At 40.7% G+C, this 19,113-nt stretch overlaps 1 protein-coding gene across 11 annotated transcripts in view; it reads left to right on the forward strand.

The window, feature by feature from the left end:
• The window catches only part of RAPGEF2 (Rap guanine nucleotide exchange factor 2), a 245,375-nt gene that overhangs the window by 171,988 nt on the left and 54,274 nt on the right, over positions 1-19,113 (forward strand). For all 11 annotated transcript variants that reach the window (XM_033421514.2, XM_033421520.2, XM_033421515.2 and 8 more), the window contains one exon: positions 18,374-18,505. In XM_033421514.2, coding sequence (XP_033277405.1) covers positions 18,374-18,505 — 132 coding nt within the window. The remainder of the gene's footprint in view (positions 1-18,373; positions 18,506-19,113) is intronic.

Here is a 19,113-nt window from a genome sequence, read left to right on the forward strand (position 1 = left end):
TTGCTAGTATGTATCTAACACCTTTACAGTTAATGGCTTAGCTCAAAAGGGACAGAAAACTTGAGACCTTTTACCTCTTATTACCCCATCTGTTTGCTGATTTCAAGACTCATCAGCTCATCACAGGATGGATCAAAATATCCTCTTCCTCATTATCATAACCATCTTGATCATCATTTATTATTATTTTTGTATGTACTAATATTAACCTGGAAGCACTTAACGAGCAGGTGAAAACTTTTACAAAGTTTCCCACCCCCCCCCCAAACCAGACATCCGCTGGTTGATTATAATCAAAATTCAAGACTGTTTATTCCATTGCCCACGAGATACTGTGAGGTTGTCACCTCGGATTTTTTTTTTTTTTTTTTTTTACTTTTTATTGGAGTCGAGTTGATTGACAATATTGTGTTAGTTTCGAGGGGAGCAGCAGAGTGAATCAGTTATACATGTAATACATATATCCACTCTTTTTTTTTTTTTTTTTTAAAGATTCTTTTCCCATATAGGCCATTGCAGAGCCTTGAGTAGAGTTGTCACCTCGGACTCAACACAGCCAAAATATGACTTCTGAGTGTTCTCCCAACCACCAACCCAAGAAATCAACCCAACCAGCCAGGCAGGCCGCAGACACTCATGGTTCTCCAGGTTTCCTCCCCTCACCGTCCTTAGTGTTACCATTTACTGAGAGATGAAGACCCCAGACCTGCGAATTATCTTTGGTTTTTTGGGTGGCCCAGACTCCGTGCTCTTCCGCAAGTCTTGTTTATCCCTCCCTCCTGCTGGTGGCTCTCCCTCCATCGTTAGCATCCTGGTCCAAGCTATCAGCACCTTCTCGCTTGGACGCTTCCCGCTGACTCCTGGCGTCCCCCTTACTTCTAATCTTGCCCTTCTCTGTGCCATTCTTCACAAAGCAACCCACCGTATCTTAAAAAAGCAGAACCAGACCATGTCATTTCTTTTAAAATTCTCCAGTGCTTAGAATAAAATCCACCCTCCCTGCAAAGCTGTGCATGAATTGGGCTCATCTTGGTCTCCTCTCTTAGCCACTTCCCTCAGCTCCTCGACCTTCCTTATGTTCATAGAACGGACCAAGCCATGGAGTCTCCACAGGTTGTTCTTTTTTGCCCGAATTCAGTCTCCTGTGGCCTTCACCTGGCCTGCTCCTAGACGCTCCGATCGCAGGTGCAGGGGAGTCTCCTGCCAGGCCAGTCTGGGGTAGCCACGCAGGCATTTCTGTTACAGCACATTTATTTATTTATTTATTTATTTGCGGTGCGCGGGCCTCTCACTGCTGTGGCCTTTCCCGTTGCGGAGCACAGGCTCCGGACGCGCAGGCTCAGCGGCCATGGCTCACGGGCCCAGCCGCTCCGCGGCACGTGGGATCTTCCCGGACCGGGGAACGAACCCGTGTCCCCTGCATCGGCAGGCGGACTCTCAACCACTGCGCCACCAGGGAAGCCCTACAGCACATTTTAAAAAGTATCTGCCAAGCATTTATTATTATGTTTATGTTGTTCTTGCTGTTGTTTATGTTTTTACTGCTTATTTATTAAGTGTCTCTCGTTGAAGCGTAAGCCTCACGAAAGCAGGGACTTCATCCGTGAGATTCAGCACTTAACCTGGCCTGTCTAGGATATGTTCACCATGAAAAAGCCATTTAGTACATATTTACTGAATGTGTGAGAGATGATTTACTAAAAAGTACAATAAGGCAGATATGGACAAACATCAGAATGAGTAGATAATTGTTTCCCCTTGAGAAGATATTTTCCCCCCTATGGCTAGATAGACTTAGATGAAACTGAATAGGGTCTAAAGACTGAAGGCATATTTACATTAGCAATCGTAATGATAAATTAGGATTAACATTGCTAACTATCAGCATTTTGTTATAGTAAGTCATGTAGTTCTTTAACATTTACATAAAATAAGGAAATAAATATTATTCGCCTAAGCAGCTAAAACTTTCTGGGATAAGCTGTTTAGGAATTTTGGCTGATACGAAGTTTTAGGCATTTGGACATTCTACCTAGAAGGAATATTAATATGGATTATATGAAAGATCAAACTATCTTTGAAGGCCTTCAGTATAATTCAGTGCCCAAACCAGGTCAAGGTACTTGATTGTGTTTTTACATGGTGGGACCTCGACTGTCTAACATTATGAAAGTTACATGCTTTTCTAAGAGCATTTGTCTTAATATACATAAATCATGGAATTGAGGTTAAAATTAATTTTGGTTTATGCAACATAATAGATCATTAGTAATGAACTCCAACTTACTTTTCCCTTTTAGTATTTATTTTTCAGAATACTTGTTTAAAAATAATAATGCCACAGTTTACATTGTAGAAAATTTGGAAAATATTCCAATTATTTTTTTTATTATATGAAAGTAAGATCTGGATTCAAGTTTTGACAGTGCCATAACTAGTTCATTTTTCTTGACATCAATTCCCACAACTGAGAAATGAGGAGATTATGCTAAATAAATCCCTAAAAATCCTTCCAGGTCTATAATTGTACTATACAAAAACTTGCATTTGCATAATGCTTTATATTACTAGAGTTCTTTCACGTTGGTCGTCTGTTCTCAGAGCTGCCTTGTGAGACAGGCAGGATAGACCTTGTTATGTCTACTCCACACTGGTGAGAAAATTAAGCTACAAGGAATTACAATGATTTCTTGGGTCACACAAACTGGTTGGATATAGCCATGTATTGTTTCTACAATTTCATATTATAATTTATGACCTCCTAATGCTAATCGCTGGTTAGGAACTTGGTCAAAAGAAGTATTCATTTTGTTAGTATATTTAATAAATTACCACTCTGTAAGAAGTTGAATATTTTTATAATCTGACCCCTTGTACCTGGGAAATTTGGTCAGGTACCCACATAACTTAGAGGAGGCCAGAACTAATTACTAAAGTGTTGTAGCAATCAGTGACACATAGGTGATCGCCCTGATGGAACTTTACGTAGATGGGATTTTATCTTTTGAGAAAGTTAAGCAGTTGATTGCAGAGGCCCCTGTAAACATGACCAGGTTAGGTTTTGAAAGCTGTTAAGTTTGTTTGCTGTGGTCCCAAAGGCACAGCCCACTCCATCCTGACTCTCTCCCCGTCTCTATTCTCCCTCCCCACCACCTGGACATAATGATTTACCTTTCTTTAGAAATTTATTTTATTGAAGTACAGTTGATTTACAATGTTGTACCCATCTCTGCTGTACAGCACAGTGACTCAGTCATACACATATATACATTCTTATTCTTTTCCATTATGCTTTGTCACGGGATATTGAGGATAGTTCCCTGTGCTGTAAGTAGGACCTTGTTGTTTATCATATATATATATATATATATATATATATATATATATATATATATAAAAAATAGTTTGCATCTGCTAATCCCAAACTCCCATTCCTTCCCTCCCCCAGCCAGCCTCTCCCTTGGCAACCACAAGTCTGCTCTCTAAGTCTGTGAGTCTGTTTCATATATAAGTTCATTTGTGCCATAGTTTAGATTCCACATATAAGTGATATCATATGGTATTTGTCTTTCTCCATCTGACTTACTTAGTATGACAGTCTCTAGGTCCATCCGTGTTGCTGCAAATGGCATTATTTCGTTCTTTTTGATGGCTGAGTTATATTCCATTGTCTATCCGTACCACATCTTCTTTATCCATTCACTGGCCAGAATAATTTGGAAAACGTTACTGGATCCTGTTAGTTTCCTGTTTAAAAGCCCAGTGGCTTCCCATTGCCCTTAACAAGCTCCTTTGTAGTAGGATTGGTTGCTACTACTCTGAGCTTGCTTTTACCCCTCTGCACTCCAGTAACCTTGAACTTGGTTTTGTTTCCTGAGCATCCCCAGGTTCTTCCTCCCTCGGGGCCTTTGCCCTCTATTCCTTCCATCTGTCGGGCTCTCCCCCAGATCGCGTTTGGTTGGATCCTTTGTGTTTATTGACCTCTCATCTCGGATATCACTTTCTCAGAGCAGCCTTCCCAGTGCCCCGTCTAAGTAGTCTCGCCAGTCCCAGCTATCACGGTCCATTGCATCACTCCCCCCGCCCCCTTTAGTATTCTCTATATAGTACTGATGATATCTACATTTATTTTATTTGTTTATCATTACTTATGGCTTCTTTCACCTTCCACCCTGAAGCCTCCTGCCTCCAGAAGGAAAAATTCCAGGGAGCAGGGCTTTGCCAGTGCCCATCATTGCCTGATAACGAGCTCCTATAACTATGCCTGGCTCATTGCAGTCGGTCCGTGAATACTTGTTAAATAATTGAGTAGATGAATGAATCTTACAATTCTGAGGAGAGTTCAGACACTCTTCATGTGCCAGGCTTCTCTGTTGGAATCTATACAGACAGGAACTCAAAAAGTTTTGAGTCCACAAGTTTTGTCCTGACTTGGAGGAAATCCAAACTGAATACCTTGCTTAACTATGCTTACCGTTAGCCTAGGTTTAGTATAATCTCATCCTTCTCCTATTCCTTGTCATTTCGCTTTATTCTGGCAGTCTTACCTGTAATTGCTGGCGGAAAGGAGTGGCTGTTGAATTAGGACAGGAGAGGCCATCCTGATTCATTTTCTCTCGGCCTCGGTACCCTCAGCTCTGAACTCGGCTTAATCGTTCAGTGACGTGTGTGTCTCTTCAGCACAGACTGTATTTCAGGCCCTTTGAGGCAAGGGAAAGGGTGAAGGAAAGGCAGCCGTGCTCCCTTTTGGACTAACTCTGGGAAGGCTGGGATGTTTAGAGCAGCAGCTGCTGTAAGGGGCGGCTGAGCTCTGGGTGACACAGGAACCTCTGACGACAACGTCTCACCTGCAGGAGGGGAGCTCAGGAATTAGGCAGCCCAGGGGCGCCCTGCTAGGAGGAAGTAATAGCAGAGGCAGAGGAGAGAGAGAGACAGGGTGTGGCATGAGAATGAGCTGAGAGGGGTGTGCAGAGATCACAAGGAGAAGAGGTGCGTGCAGTGGTCGGAGGTGTGAACCTGTCCCTGCGGTAAAGAGGGTCCCTGACAGGCTCCTGGCCAGGGATTGGCGTGATCAGGTGCAAGTTTTTCTATCCTCTTCCAGAAGTTCACTGAGCTGCAACGTGGAGAAGAAATAAAAGGGAAACAAGAGATTGTTGTAGGAAGCAAGACAGGACGATGGTGGTGCAGTGGCATTAGATGAAGTAGGAGAATGTATGTAAATCCCCATCAGAGGGTCTCACGCACAGTGGGCACTTGGCTAATTTTCTAAGTTCTCGTTTCTGCTGAAGGTGAATCGAGCCTTTGAAAATTCTAGGCTGCGGAAGTTAAACTGTTTATAGTAGAGGACATTTTCAGGTTGTTAACGCGTGTGTGTGCACACACGCGCATGCACGCACTGATGACACCACAGGTTATATGAAACCCGTTGTAAGATTCCCTAAGTGTCTTGACTAACGTGATTCTGTTTCCCTTATTTAAACTTGGGATTAATAAATTAATATGCATACACATACGTGCTTAAAAGTTCAGAGAAAGCAGTTGAAGTTTAAGGAAAGTAAAAGCTTTTTAGAATACTAGATGTTGGTCTTTGTTTAGGAGGAATGTGCTACCTGAGACAGTTGATCAATTGATTATGTAAATAAATCCTTGGAGATGACGAGAAGGTCACGAGAAATGCTGGCACATTGACAGAAGTGAGGGTATTACCAAGGAGTCTCCTTATGAGGTCACACGCGCTCAACTGTGTCCTAGTCATTCAGACTCGTCACCAGGTGATATGGTGTCTGAGGTTTACCAGTCTAAGCAAACAAGCAAACCAAAAAGGAAAGGCGGAGGAAAAGAAAAATCTATTAGCCTTTATGCAGTGTATGCGGGATATATTCTTGATGGCCCTGGGCAATGAGTAATGCACCACAGATGTTCAGTTAATTCTCCCCCAGTGCCCTCTAGACAGAGCTAAAGCAATGAAATTATCTGGTGTGCCCGGGTTGACACACAAAGCCCTTGAAAGTAGACGTTAAATTAGGTGTCTTATCACTGAAGTCCTTAGAAATAAATGCCTAAATGAATATGTTTATCACTGAAGTGAAAGGAAAAGCTGATATTCTAGACACATGAAATTAATGCCCACTATTTTGTGTGAGTAACTTAAGAGGGATGACGTATAATTATTTTTTGATTTAAAGATTATTGTCTAGCGAAGTTGTAATACTCATCACTGGAAAAGCGGCAGTTGTGGTTGTGTTTGAGTGAAATCTAGAAATGGAAACATTAGCGGTGGAATCTGAGGTGTCATTTGAATTCTAGGTAGTCTCGTGTGTGTGTGTGTGTGTGTGTGTGTGTGTGTGTGTGTGTGTGTGTCTCACACAGATATAAGAGGAACAGGGTGGGATTTTTCAGTAAATAAAGTTGTATAGCCAGTGTACCCAGAAACCATGACTTAGAACAGACAGGGCTTCACAGTTGAGTCACTGCCTGTGGGACATCAAGTAAGATGAGCTACGAGGTCCTTGTTTGTCAATGGCCTCTTGGTACAAGTTGTAATAAACATCTTTTACTCAAGTTATGTGGAATTACTATTGAATATTTCTCCAAAAGGTAATATATATCTGCATTAAGCATTTTAGGAAAATGTTTTAACTTCGTGATGAATGTATTGTGAGTGCTAAGAACCCCCGATCTTTCCATCCCATTCAGGATGAGATCCAGCATCAGTCCCACAGCTTGCCCACATGATTTCACCGTGGCGTCTCTCTCTGCTCTGATTCCCTCTGGGCTTCTCAGGGCTGGTGCTGACTTCCTAGCTGTTCCTAAAACACGCCAAGGCCACCGTGTCTTCGGCTTGTGCCCCTGATGGCCTTGTACGTGGGACCCGTTTCCCCATGTGTACCTGCAGGGTGCAGGCCTTCACTCCACTGAGGTCTTTGCTCAGAGGACACCTTAGCCCTTAGCAGTGAGACCTCCTACCCTCTATATCCCGTGTCCTGCTTTATTAATTTTCAAATTACTTATCTCTGTGTGACATATTCTTTTTTTTTTTTTTTTTTTTTTTTTTGCGGTACGCGGGCCTCTCACTGTTGCGGTCTCTCCCGTTGCAGAGAACAGGCTCCGGACGCGCAGGCTCAGCGGCCATGGCTCACGGGCCTAGCCGCTCCGCAGCATATGGGATCCTCCCGGACCGGGGCACGAACCCGTGTCCCCTGCATCGGCAGGCGGACTCTCAACCACTGCACCACCAGGGAAGCCCCATGAATTCCTGTTTTTCAAAAGAGTATAGCTTACATTGCAATAGAAATGTTTTTTTCCTGAGCAATCAGTCTATTCAATAAATTTTTGAGTACTGTACTCAAAATCAGTTGACAGAGTAGGTGGCTTCTAGACTTAATTTTCCCTTGAACCTATTAAGCGGTACTTTTGGAGGACAAATAATTATTTTGGAAGCCTTATATTTCCATTGTGTAATATTTTGCATCTTGAAATTTGACTAAGTGCTCTCCGACTCATAGGACAGTGAACAAATCCAAATCTGTTTTATACTGTCTTTGATTCCTAAGGGACTGTGATACTTAGTTGATTTCATTTTGAAGTTGCATGAAGAGCCCAATAATTTTTCATAAAATGTTTAGTAATTGGATTCCTTTGACTTAGGGATATACTAGACTTCTCTCAATTTTGCACAAAGACAAATATAAATATAACATATGCTTCATAAATATATGAAATATAAGTATGTGTTAATATATAGTTTGTATGTATGTCTGTGTGTATAAGATATAGATCTATAAGGTGTATGTGTGCGTGTATATATATATATACCTAGTATATATATCTAATAAAGTGGTATGATTAAAACTATCCCTTTAGGAGATAACTGAGAATATAAAAACCAGTTTTCTCATCACATTGTCACATCTTCAGTCTTTCTTGGCTATCCCTTTTTTTATTTTTAAAGATTTATTTATTATTTATTTTATTTATCTTTGGCTGCATTGGATCTTAGCTGAAGCACACGGGATCTTTGTTGAGGCATGTGGGATCTTTCGTTGCGGCGCGTGGGCTCTTCGTTGTGGTGTGCGGGCTTCTCTCTAGTTGTGGCGTGCACGTTTTCTCTCTCTAGTTGTGGTGCACAGGCTCCAGGGTGCGTGGGCTCTGTAGATGTGGCGTGCGGATTCCAGAGTGCGTGGGCTCTATAGTTTGCGGCACGCGGGCTCTAGTTTAGGCGCTCGAGCTCAGTAGTTGTGGCGCGCGGGCTTAGTTGCCCCGCGGCATGTGGGATCTTAGTTCGCTGACCAGGGATCGAGCCCGTGTCCCCTGCATCCTAAGGCGGATTCTTTAGCCCTGGACCACCAGGGAAGTCCCCCCAGTCATCCTTCTGTCACATCGGTCTCTTTTAATCTTTGCTGAATGCAGCACTTATCACTATTTGACAGTTTTCTTCGTTAATCTTTTATTATTTATCTTGCCCGCTATTTGTAAGATCTGTGAGAGCAGGGAGTTTATCTTACTTGCTGCTGGCTTAGAAAACTGGGACCAGTGCCTGGCATACTGGTATAAAGTGGGTTTTTAATAAATGTGTTTGACTGACTAAAGGAGCTCTAATGTTGATTTTATCCAAATTGCACACAGCACTGTGAGGTCAGGGTGTCATCAGAGCCCTACCTACTTCTCCTTAAGGAACTGAGAATTTCACTGTGGAAGATTTTTTGCAGACAGGTCACAAAAAAGTATCATCATGTTTGTATTTGTATGAGTTAAGATAATGCTAGCCATTGTATCAAACCAAGCAAAACACAAGGGTTCAAATACAATAGAAGTTTATTCTCTTTTGCATAAGATCTGGAGCAAGTACTCTGGATCACTTAGTGGACAGTTTTCCTCTAAGCAGGGATCCAGGGATCCAGGCCCCTCCACGTTATGGCTCAGTTGTCTAACCTTCGGCGCAAAGCTTCTGTTGTCTTCCGACAGAGACTCTTGATGCAAGGGGGGAAGGTCTCGGCGGGTCTGTAGAAGATGCATATAAGGAGGGCGTAGGCACAGCATCCATCACTTCTGTTTGTTCATACCCTGAAGGCGTGAAGTCAGTTGTATGGGCACCTATGTGACTGTAAGGGAAGTTGGGAAATGCAATCCAGCTGTACTCCCTGGAAGAGGAGGACATTGGTGAATAGCTCGCCAGTCTCAGCCATTTTTGGGCATTTTATTGTATAGAGACCTAAGTGCATTTGTGTTTGGATGTCACGTGGCTTTTATAACTTTTTTTTTAAAGAGTTAAACATTACTTGTGGGGTAATGTCTTTAATTCTGAGTGAGGCTTTCTTTCCAAACCAACTATTTATTTTTGTTGAAAAAGAAGGCAGCTTAGGATCATCCATGGATCCCATAAGAATCTTTTTTCCTTGGCTTTAAAGGCTCATTTCCGACTCCACGCTCCCTTGAGCATTTTTACAGCTGGGATAACTGCCGACCGTCCCTCTGCAGCTCATCAGCGTTGTTGTCTAATTGGTCCTAGAAACTGCCTTCTCCTATCACGAGCGGCTCCCCTCCATCTCCAGGGGTCTCCACTTCCAGAGCACCGATCCCATGTGGTCCTGGAAAACACGAGAACTCAAGTTTTAGTAACTGTAGAATATGATCAGTATTACTATATGGATAATCACCAGTTTTGCTAAAAAATGTATTTATTGGGTTGGTTTTTGTATTAGACAGTGAAGCTATGGTGATATTAAAGTTTCTTAGGATATTTCCTGTTTAAATCAGGGAGCAGATGGGTGTCACAGTTGGCTTAGAATATGGCCCCAAATAACACATTTCTGGAGTCCAGATGCAGAGTGCAATGGGCGTAGATTTTGGAGCCATGGACCTGGGAGCTTTGGACAAGCCACTTGAGCTGTCTGACCTTCTGTTTCTCCGTCCGTGAAGTGCAGTATCTGGGCTCTTTATAAGTATCGGAACAAACGGCATCAAATGTTCACCACGTTGCTCATTAGGTACACGTGTGCCCCAGATAATGGGGGAATTATTCCTAACGTGAGGAGTATGTGCACATAGGGGTAGGATTTCTGTAGGTGAAGTGCTACCCAGAAGGTGACTTTTCAGTTACCTGACTCAGTGCCAAAATTTGCCATGTATTTTATTGAAAAAATCTTGGACTAAGTGATCTAGACATTTTTTTTTGAAATTCCTCAGAGAAAGGTGTGCTTTTCAGATCACTGGTTATTGATAGCTGCAAATAAACTGAAAAGGAAAAGGGATTATATGGGGGGGTGTGTGTGTGTGTGTTTGGAGTGAGAATGGAGTGGCTGTCACTAGAAAACCATCATAAAACTGTGTTTTTTAACAGACAACAGGACATTTCCTTTGGTGATACATACATGTTAATTAACTACCTCGGTATTTCTGTGGAAGATTATATAGTTTGTTTTATTTTAGGTCCCAGATAAACATTTTCATTTTGAAAAACTACAACTGTCTTTCAGAGGACAGACTTTTAGTGGTTCTGATATTTATTATAGAACTATTCTCACTGTGCCAGGTGTCTTTCTTTAAGGTGATGATATTAGTTGACTAACTTGTTTGTGTGTGTGCCTGCACCCACATACTTTTTCTCTGATTGTCAGATGTTAGGGGTATTGTATAATATATCAGGCAAGATTTCGTTCTGCAAGAGTTAACTACCAGAGAAGGAGTTGCTTTTGTCTCTTACATTATGAGGTTCTCTCTCAATTCATTTTACCTTTTTTTTTTTTTTAAACAGAAAAAGTACTCTTCAGTAAGGAACATAAGGCAGTAATGACCTCAAACAATGCTAGCTTGGAATGCTGTAAGGGTCATTTTGTGGAACGTGGGATGAGGGAGTTGAAGAAGTTTTACACAGATTTAATAATGATTCTTGGATATGTGATCTCAGAATTGCAAATACTGGTTATTACCATAACATTTTAAAGGTTAGCTTATAAATAGTAAATGATTTTGTAAAGAACCTACAAGACAATGAAAAATCAACTTCACTAATGTTGCACAGTATATCACAAAGAGGTGCAAAAAGTGGTGCATCTCAAACAATTTAGAAGGAATGAAAACTCCATTGGATGACTCAAAAAGTGGCAGCGTGATGTCAAAATCGTTGACATTGGAGATGCAGATGTAAAGTTTTAATAAATTTGTTTTATGGAAGAGTGAGAAATTGTTTTAAATAACTGTTTTTCTATATGATTTTGAAATTTGTACAAGAAACTACATTAGTAAATTGATATAAGCAGACATTTCAGAGTTTCATCAGTATTCATGAGAGTTTTCAAGTCAACCAGTAAGTCCATAAATATAGTAAAGTTCAATGCTTAAGTGTATTCAGTACAGGGCCAGGCAGCCAGGAATCTCTCTCTGCCACCTTTTCACTGTGTGATCTTGGTGCAAATAGCTTAACTTTTCTGTGTCTTAGTTCCTCTTATCTAAAATAGTCATAATAGCGCTTCCCTGGTGGCGCAGTGGTTGAGAGTCCGCCTGCTGATGCAGGGGACACGGGTTCATGTCCTGGTCCGGGAAGATCCCACATGCCGCGGAGCGACTGGGCCCGTGAGCCATGGCCGCTGAGCCTGCGCGTCCGGAGCCTGTGCTCTGCAACGGGAGAGGCCACAGCAGTGAGAGGCCCGCGTTCCGCAAAAATAAATAAATAAATAAATAAATAAAAATAGTCATAATAATAACCTACTTCATGAGATTCTTGTAAGAACAGGACTGGTGTGCAGGTGACCTTACTGTTGCCTTACACAGCCTTACATCTTGGAATAGATGGTACTTAGATCATACACTTTCTCCTCATACTAAAGGATTCCACTTTTCTGTTTTGAAGTGAAGTTCACATGAGTTTCCTATTCAGTGCTTTCTATGAATGTCCGATAGAAAAGGCTTCTTAAAGGTATTTGCTTGAAAACATCAGTCGTGTGACTGACAGCCTTTCAGTCAATTTACTAGTTTTGCTTATTTATTTTCCTCAACAGGGGTCCGAGTTGTTCTGTTTGTGTTCCGTTTATCCTTATTTCATAAATGTAGGGATTAAATTTCAGATTGTAATTCATGCCACTGTAGCCAAGGAAGTTTATGGTTCATTCATAGGTTACCAACCCTAGAAAACACGCGGGTAGCCTTTCTGCCCTGGGGAGAGGGCTGGGTCACCACCACATTTCAGGAGATATTTCTAACATATAAAAATACTTTAAGAATGGTCCACATCAAAAAATATTTAAAAAATAAAATATAATATGTAGAGTTTTGGGGGAAATATATATAATAAGTAAAGTACTATAATGGTGGTATTAGGTATGAGAGTGTCAAAAATAAGTTAGTTTTTTTTTTTTTTTCCCATTGAATTTGGAAACTATCTGACCTAAGATGGAAAAATGGCAGAGGGAATGGAAAGGGAGAGAGACAGCTGCAGGTGGATTCTACAAGTTATTTCATTTAGTCACTGGACAATGTTATATTCATTTTACAGAGGAAACTAAGGTGCAGAGAAGTTAATCAACTTGCTCAGGGTTGCTTGACTTAGCAGGAAGTTGAACAGAAGATAACTTGATATGTACAATGAGACTTACGTCTTTTGAGCCTGCCAGGAAGCTGGGAGAATATTAAGTTCTTACAAATTGCTAATCTTTTGGCAGGTTTCTCCAGTAAATATAAAGCAAATTTTTGTTGAACCGTTTGTTCCTTTAAAGCATAGTCATACCAATATTTAAAAATGTCTGCATGTATTTTAATGAGAAATATTATTAAATCTATCAGTTTATTAAATTATTATCTCACGACCCTTTGGGGAAAGCTTTGTTTCTTGCCTTTATGTATATTTACAAACAAAAGAAATTGTATACTGTGCAGAAATCTTTCTCTTTGCTTTGTGGAATACTGATGGATGAAGTATTATTTCAAGGATGAGTCCTGGGTCTGGAGCACATCTTAATGGGATATGAGAGAAGTAAAAATGATTTCTGATGAATAATATTCAGGAGTCCAAATGCTTACTTTTTCTGGTGTTCCTAAAGAAATATTATGGGGTAGAGAAATAAAAGTTGACCATAGTATAAAGTGGTCTTTAAAATGAGCTACCAAATAATATTCCTGCCTATGCAAGCTGTATGTAGAAATAGGTCAGAGCGTGTCGGAACTCGTCGTATTAGAAAAGATCAGTTTTAGTAAAAGAAAAGCTGTGTGTGTGTGTACACAGAGAGAAAACATGACTTGCTTTTAAAGTACAACCTGAGTCCCACCGTGGCTGAAGGAACAGTGTCTGGAGCTGGGTGATGACTGGCCCCTGAGGCCCTTTCTGAGAGCAGCTCCGTCCCTGCTGGCATCCAGACTAGATTCCAGATGCAGGAATCCACAGCTGGGAGCCCCTGTGTCTTCCACGAGTCTGCACGTGGTGGTTCATGGCCGACACCCTTCTGTCTGGTTTTGGGTGCCAGGCTCTCCTCTGAGTGCTTTCTACCCAGTCGTTCACTTAATCCTCACCACACAGGTCTTTAATAAATGATGAATGAATGGGAAATAGAGGAGACTGTATTTTCACTGGCACCTCAGGAAAAAATGGGCAATGTGTCCAGGAATATACCAGCTCCTCCCCTCAGAGCCTGAAAATATGAGTGTGGAAAGCGCTCACAGAGCTCCAGGGATGATCTGGGGAGAACAGCACTCATTTGGGTAAATTCTTAGTGTTGCGTCTTACATGAAGCTGGCGTTCAGTCACTGAGTGTGATACTCAATTTACCTTAGTACTGTTGTTACTCAAGGTGAACTGCCAGGGAGGATTGGATAGATTCTAACCGTTACCCCAAACCTTGTGTGTTCTGTTGTAGCAATTTCTTGAAATAAAAGTGATTCTGGGGTTCGTCGGGAAATTTTTAGTGAGGTAAATTTCAACTGACGGTGACAGTGTTTTTTTGTTTTGTTTAGTTTTGAACCGTTGGATTTCTCAGCAGTCCTACGATGCTAATGCATCATGGGACATACAACTCTACTATGTTTCCATTACATAACCGTGTAATGTACCAATGTATTACCAGTGGTATACCAGCCCTTTCCTGTAGAGCTGGAAAACATAAACTTAAGAAGTTTTTGGGGGGAGAGAAGGAAGGGGAAGAAAGGAAATGCCCTAGTCTCTACTATGTTAGCACCACTTTGAGGAATTTTACCAGTTCAGCAAAGTATTTATTTAGCGATGTCAGAATTTCAAGGCGTCCTCACTCACTGAATTTATGTTCAAAACAGAGTTCATTTATTAGCCGGTACTTTTATGAATGCCCATCATTAATTAATAAACCAAAGGCTATCAAATGCCTGTTCCTATATGAGCCTTAAGTCTTCTCTAGTACTTCTTACTTAAAGCTAATTGTTAGAGCACCCCTGTTTCTCCCAAAAAAGAAAACAAAACCAGCTACCATTTAATTGATACCCAGATTTTACAAAACTGGGATTAATATTGTTTATGCTTACTTTACGCATTTAAGAATCTGATTCAAATACGTATCACCATTGTTGTTTCTTATGTAATTAATAGTGTTTCTGGTGAAGCTGTGATTCAGTCATTTGCCTGACGCTAGTTTGTTACAATTGTGATTCACAAGTGCCCTGTCTTTAGGAATATAGATTGCTTGATCCAGGAAAAATGTGAGCAGTGATATATTCATACAATCAAATATGAAAATAAAAGCATTTAAATGAAAACAAGAAAAATATAAGAGATTTCCTTGAATTGCGTTCGTAATGAATTGCTGTTAAATATTGAATATATTGGTGTTAAGGTCAAAATGTATAAAATATATTAGTTTCCCCTTTAATTTGTTTAATTATTATTTAATTTTATTCAGGTAGCTACTGCGTATAGCCCCAGCTTCAAAAAATTTTCTTATTGTTGAGCAGAATTTCTGTTATAAGTGGTGGCTAGAGCCACAAGATAATTCCCAGCTCCATTTAATCGGAAATTTGATTGAACAGCATGGTGATAGTAACTTAAAAAGGCCCTGGATCAAGCGTAGAAAAGCTGGGACAAGTGAGTCTTTTGTCCTTGGCGTGTGGCCCCCTGCTTTGGTATGTTTTGCTCCGACAGTGAGTTACTGGCTCCCAGCGTTCGGCGTTCCCCTTTTGCCCTGAGGTTGAACGCGGTGCCTGTGCCTGTGTTTGCACCCTGACTCCCAGTTCCCGGCTGGTTCGTTTCTCTCTGAAAGAGCCGCTTCCCTTAGGCCTGGGCTCAGGTCTCCAGTCTGCAGAGTATGAGGCTGGGCCGCACCCGTGCATTTCAGGCCCTCTTCTCTTGCGGCAGACAAGCTCCACACCCCTCCCATTCCACAGCCTTGGCCGCCGTGGCCTGTTGATAGCGTTTAATCACGGGACTCTCATCCCCATCTATGGGGAAAAATGCGAAGCTTTCTCAAGCATGGCATCTGTTCTCATACAAAGAGATATTTAGCTAATACTGAATTTTATAGGCATTAACTTTAACATCATTTCATTGTCTGCAAAGAACACAAGTGGTGGTGGGGAGATAAAAAGTCACGTTTAAAGAACTATGTTTGAGGGAATTCCCTGGCGGTCCAGTGGTTAGGACTCCGTGCTTCCACTGCAGGGGACCGGGGTTCGATCCCTGGTCAGGGAGCTAAGATCCTGCAAGCCGTGCAGCGTGGCCAAAAACAAACAGAGTGTTTGACTTATTTTTCTATTGTGCATGACACCTACTACAATGACTTTTTAGGTAGTAGAATTTACATTTGGAATTGGGGGTGTCTTATTCACCTTGATAGTTCCTGTCCCTAACAGAGTGTCTGACATAGCAGATACTTAATAAGTATTTCTAAAGTAGAATTGAATTCTTAAGAATGAAAGTGTTTCTTCTTTTCTCTTTACACACAGACTTTATGGTTCTTAGCTTAACAAAACCACATAATTCTGCTCTTTGTGGGTCTAAGTGAGCGTAGATGAATAGATTGTGGACTGTCTGTTCACACTCCACAATCTGTTTAGAGCTTTAGAGCTCGAAGGCTGCTGTGCTTTCCCCACAGTGCATTTAGTCAGGAAAGACGACCAGTTGATGGACACTGTCCTGCGAGACTTGAGTCAATAACTGTCTGGTGAGTAAAACTTCATCAGATGGATACATCTTTATTTGACATATTCAAGTTAAGTTTTAAAAATCACACTGTGTGGCACATGTCGACCTGAGTCATCTCTATAAAAGATAATCAATAGAAATCAGTTTATTGTTCTGTAAGTACATGTATCGACTGATGCCTTTTAAAGTCGCTGAGCTACGGAGTCTTGGTCCTTCAGTTGCCTTTTGTGGTGAGTGACTGCATTCAACGAAACGTAGCCAAGATGAGGAAGGGTGTTTATCCTGGCTTTGAACCCATTGTTTTAATATCTGACATGTATCACTCAGCTACAAGTAAAATACAGCTTGGCAAACTTTTGTCTTCAGACTGTTCCTGAAGAAATCCTGGAAATATTTCGCTGTTCTACATTGTGAATAAAATATATAAATTCTCAAATTTGGGGGTTTTCGCCTATCTGTTCCTTGCAGGGAAATTGTTATTTTCCCAGTTTTATCTATTTCAAATCATCTTCAATTATCAGTTAAAAAAACATTCATAGTGAGATATACATCATTCTTGCAATGATTTCACACATTTGAATAAACATCTCACTTCTCTGAGCTTCTCCAACATATGCCTTTTTATCTGTTTATTTAGCATCTGTTTATATGCCCCCCAATAAATTTATGTTTAAATCTTTTCTTTGTATACTTTGTCTCCCGTGATGTTAAAAATATTATTTCTATGCAGACTATATTAATTGGTTTTTTCTCTGAAGGGGTGTAATTTTACTTTTTAAATTTTTTTAATTTTTTTTATTTTTTATGCAATTTAAAGGTTGCTTTCCATTTACAGTTATTACAAAATATAGGCTATATTCCCCACATTGTACAGTACATCCTTGAGCCCATCCCATACCCACCCCTCTCCTCCACCCGCCACTGGCAGCCACTAGTCACTAGTTGTTCTCTGTATCCGTGAGTCTGCTGCTTTCTTGTTATATTCACTACTTTGTTATACTTGTTTAGATTCCACGTGTAGGTGATGTCATACTGCGTTTGCCCTTCTCTGTCTGACGTATTTCACCTAGCACAATGCCTTCCAGGTCCATCCGTGTGTTCAGTACTATTAAGTGTCGTAATCTGTTTATTGAGCCAGGTCTGAATGGCTGTGGGTGTCAGGAACCTGCATCACGTCCCCTGTGGGACTTACTCTAAACTGTGAAGTGGCATCTTGGTTTTGGAAGGGGAGAAAGGATGAGGGTCCCAGGAGAGAAGGCAGTATTGCCAAGGCAAGCTCTTTCTTAAGTTTGATTTTAACAGTTAGTCTTTATTATTTATTATTCAGCAGCCAAATCGGGTCAATATGCCAGCAGGAAAGAAAGATATTATCAGTGTGCAGGGTGTCAGTTAGCATATATTTTGAAATGTCAGGTTTATTATTGGCCAGTAGTGTCTTCTAAGTGTGATGCTATAGATACCTAGTGCCCTTTTTGAATTCAAAAGAATTGCTAATAACTTATGAGTGTAAGATTTTAAGGGCAGCGTTTTCTTAGCATCTCATTCACTAACTAGCACATAGTAAGAGGAAGAGGGCTCAGTAAATATTTGTTGAATGGGTGAATGTTTCCTTTTTCAGTGCATTTTCTCTGCTGTATGGGGGGTGATAGAAGCACTTGGGGGATGCTGAGGGAATCTGTTCAATAGACGCAATTTGTATTTGGAGTTTAGACGTGAACAAGTAGTATCTATGTGTCTGTGATAGGTAAATGTTGTCCATAACCTTCTTGACTCCGCGTTCTCCGAGAGCGTACTTTCCTGTTTTCTCCGTAGTGCCTGTGTAGTTACTTGTATAACAATACACTTTGTTCTAAGCTGCTCATCTTTTTAACCTTTAAACATCATTTGGGCATACATGAACCTCAAATCTGTTTTCTTATTTAAGCTGTCTCTTGCCACAAAGTTGCACTTTGCTGGCTAACAAATAGTAGAAGACTAATTTGCTCATTGGTGTATAATTTGAAAGTTGTAGCTCATTGAATTCAGTGCTCACCAGGTTAATCTTAACCGCCAAACCCACCTACTTAAGCGTTGAATTTAGTATGATTTAAGGCTCATTGAATGCCCATAAACTTTACAAATTCATTTTGTGATTTTTGGTAAATAGGACAGTATTTAGTCGTGGTGAATTTAAAAAATGAAGGACCTTTCCTGGCCTGGAGTAGAGTGTGACAATTTGTAGATGCCTGCTTGGAGTTCTCGGTTCCAGCTGTAACACAGTTTCTCCTGATCCTTCCCCAGCTTCCTGCAGATTTCACAAAGCTACACCTCACCGACAGTCTCCACCCACAGGTGACTCACGTCTCCTCCAGCCACTCAGGATGTAGCATCACCAGTGATTCTGGAAGCAGCAGTCTTTCTGATATCTACCAGGTAGGAAGGTGTTTTCCTTGTCATTCGCTTCATTTTCATGTATTCTGAGGAGTTCTGTGATTTTTCATGGATAGAATCTTAAAGGTAAATATATGTGTGTGTATTATATGTGCACACATGGACATTAAATGTTAACGTTTATGCTTCACACAGACATGTAGTATGTTGTATGTTTGTTTTAGGAAGTCGAACTACAGTCTAAATGCATTTGCCTCTGCTATTACCAGTTACCAGAATTTTAAATGGAGTGGTTACAATGGAAATGTGTCCCCGGACTGTAAATATTTTATTAATTTGCCTGTAGGTGTACTAGGTTGATGACCCTTTCTTGAACAAAATTGTAGGGGAAAACTTCAGAATTATGCTTCCATACTAAGTTTTTCTTAATAAAGTCTTGGGTGTGACAAAAGGAAGAGATTATTAAGATTCGATCACTGAATTATTTTTCCTGCATTATTTTTATTACCTATAGACTTACATGTTTCAAATAAATTCTTATGATAGTGATGGAGAGAAAAACTAGAATTATGGAATTTCAAAAATGTTTTTAAAGCAAAATAATTGTAATTGTTAAGGAATAGTTCATTGGCTTAGAAAATGCAAATTTA

The sequence above is a fragment of the Orcinus orca genome, chromosome 4 (assembly GCF_937001465.1).
Source record: "Orcinus orca chromosome 4, mOrcOrc1.1, whole genome shotgun sequence".
Taxonomy (NCBI): domain Eukaryota; kingdom Metazoa; phylum Chordata; class Mammalia; order Artiodactyla; family Delphinidae; genus Orcinus; species Orcinus orca.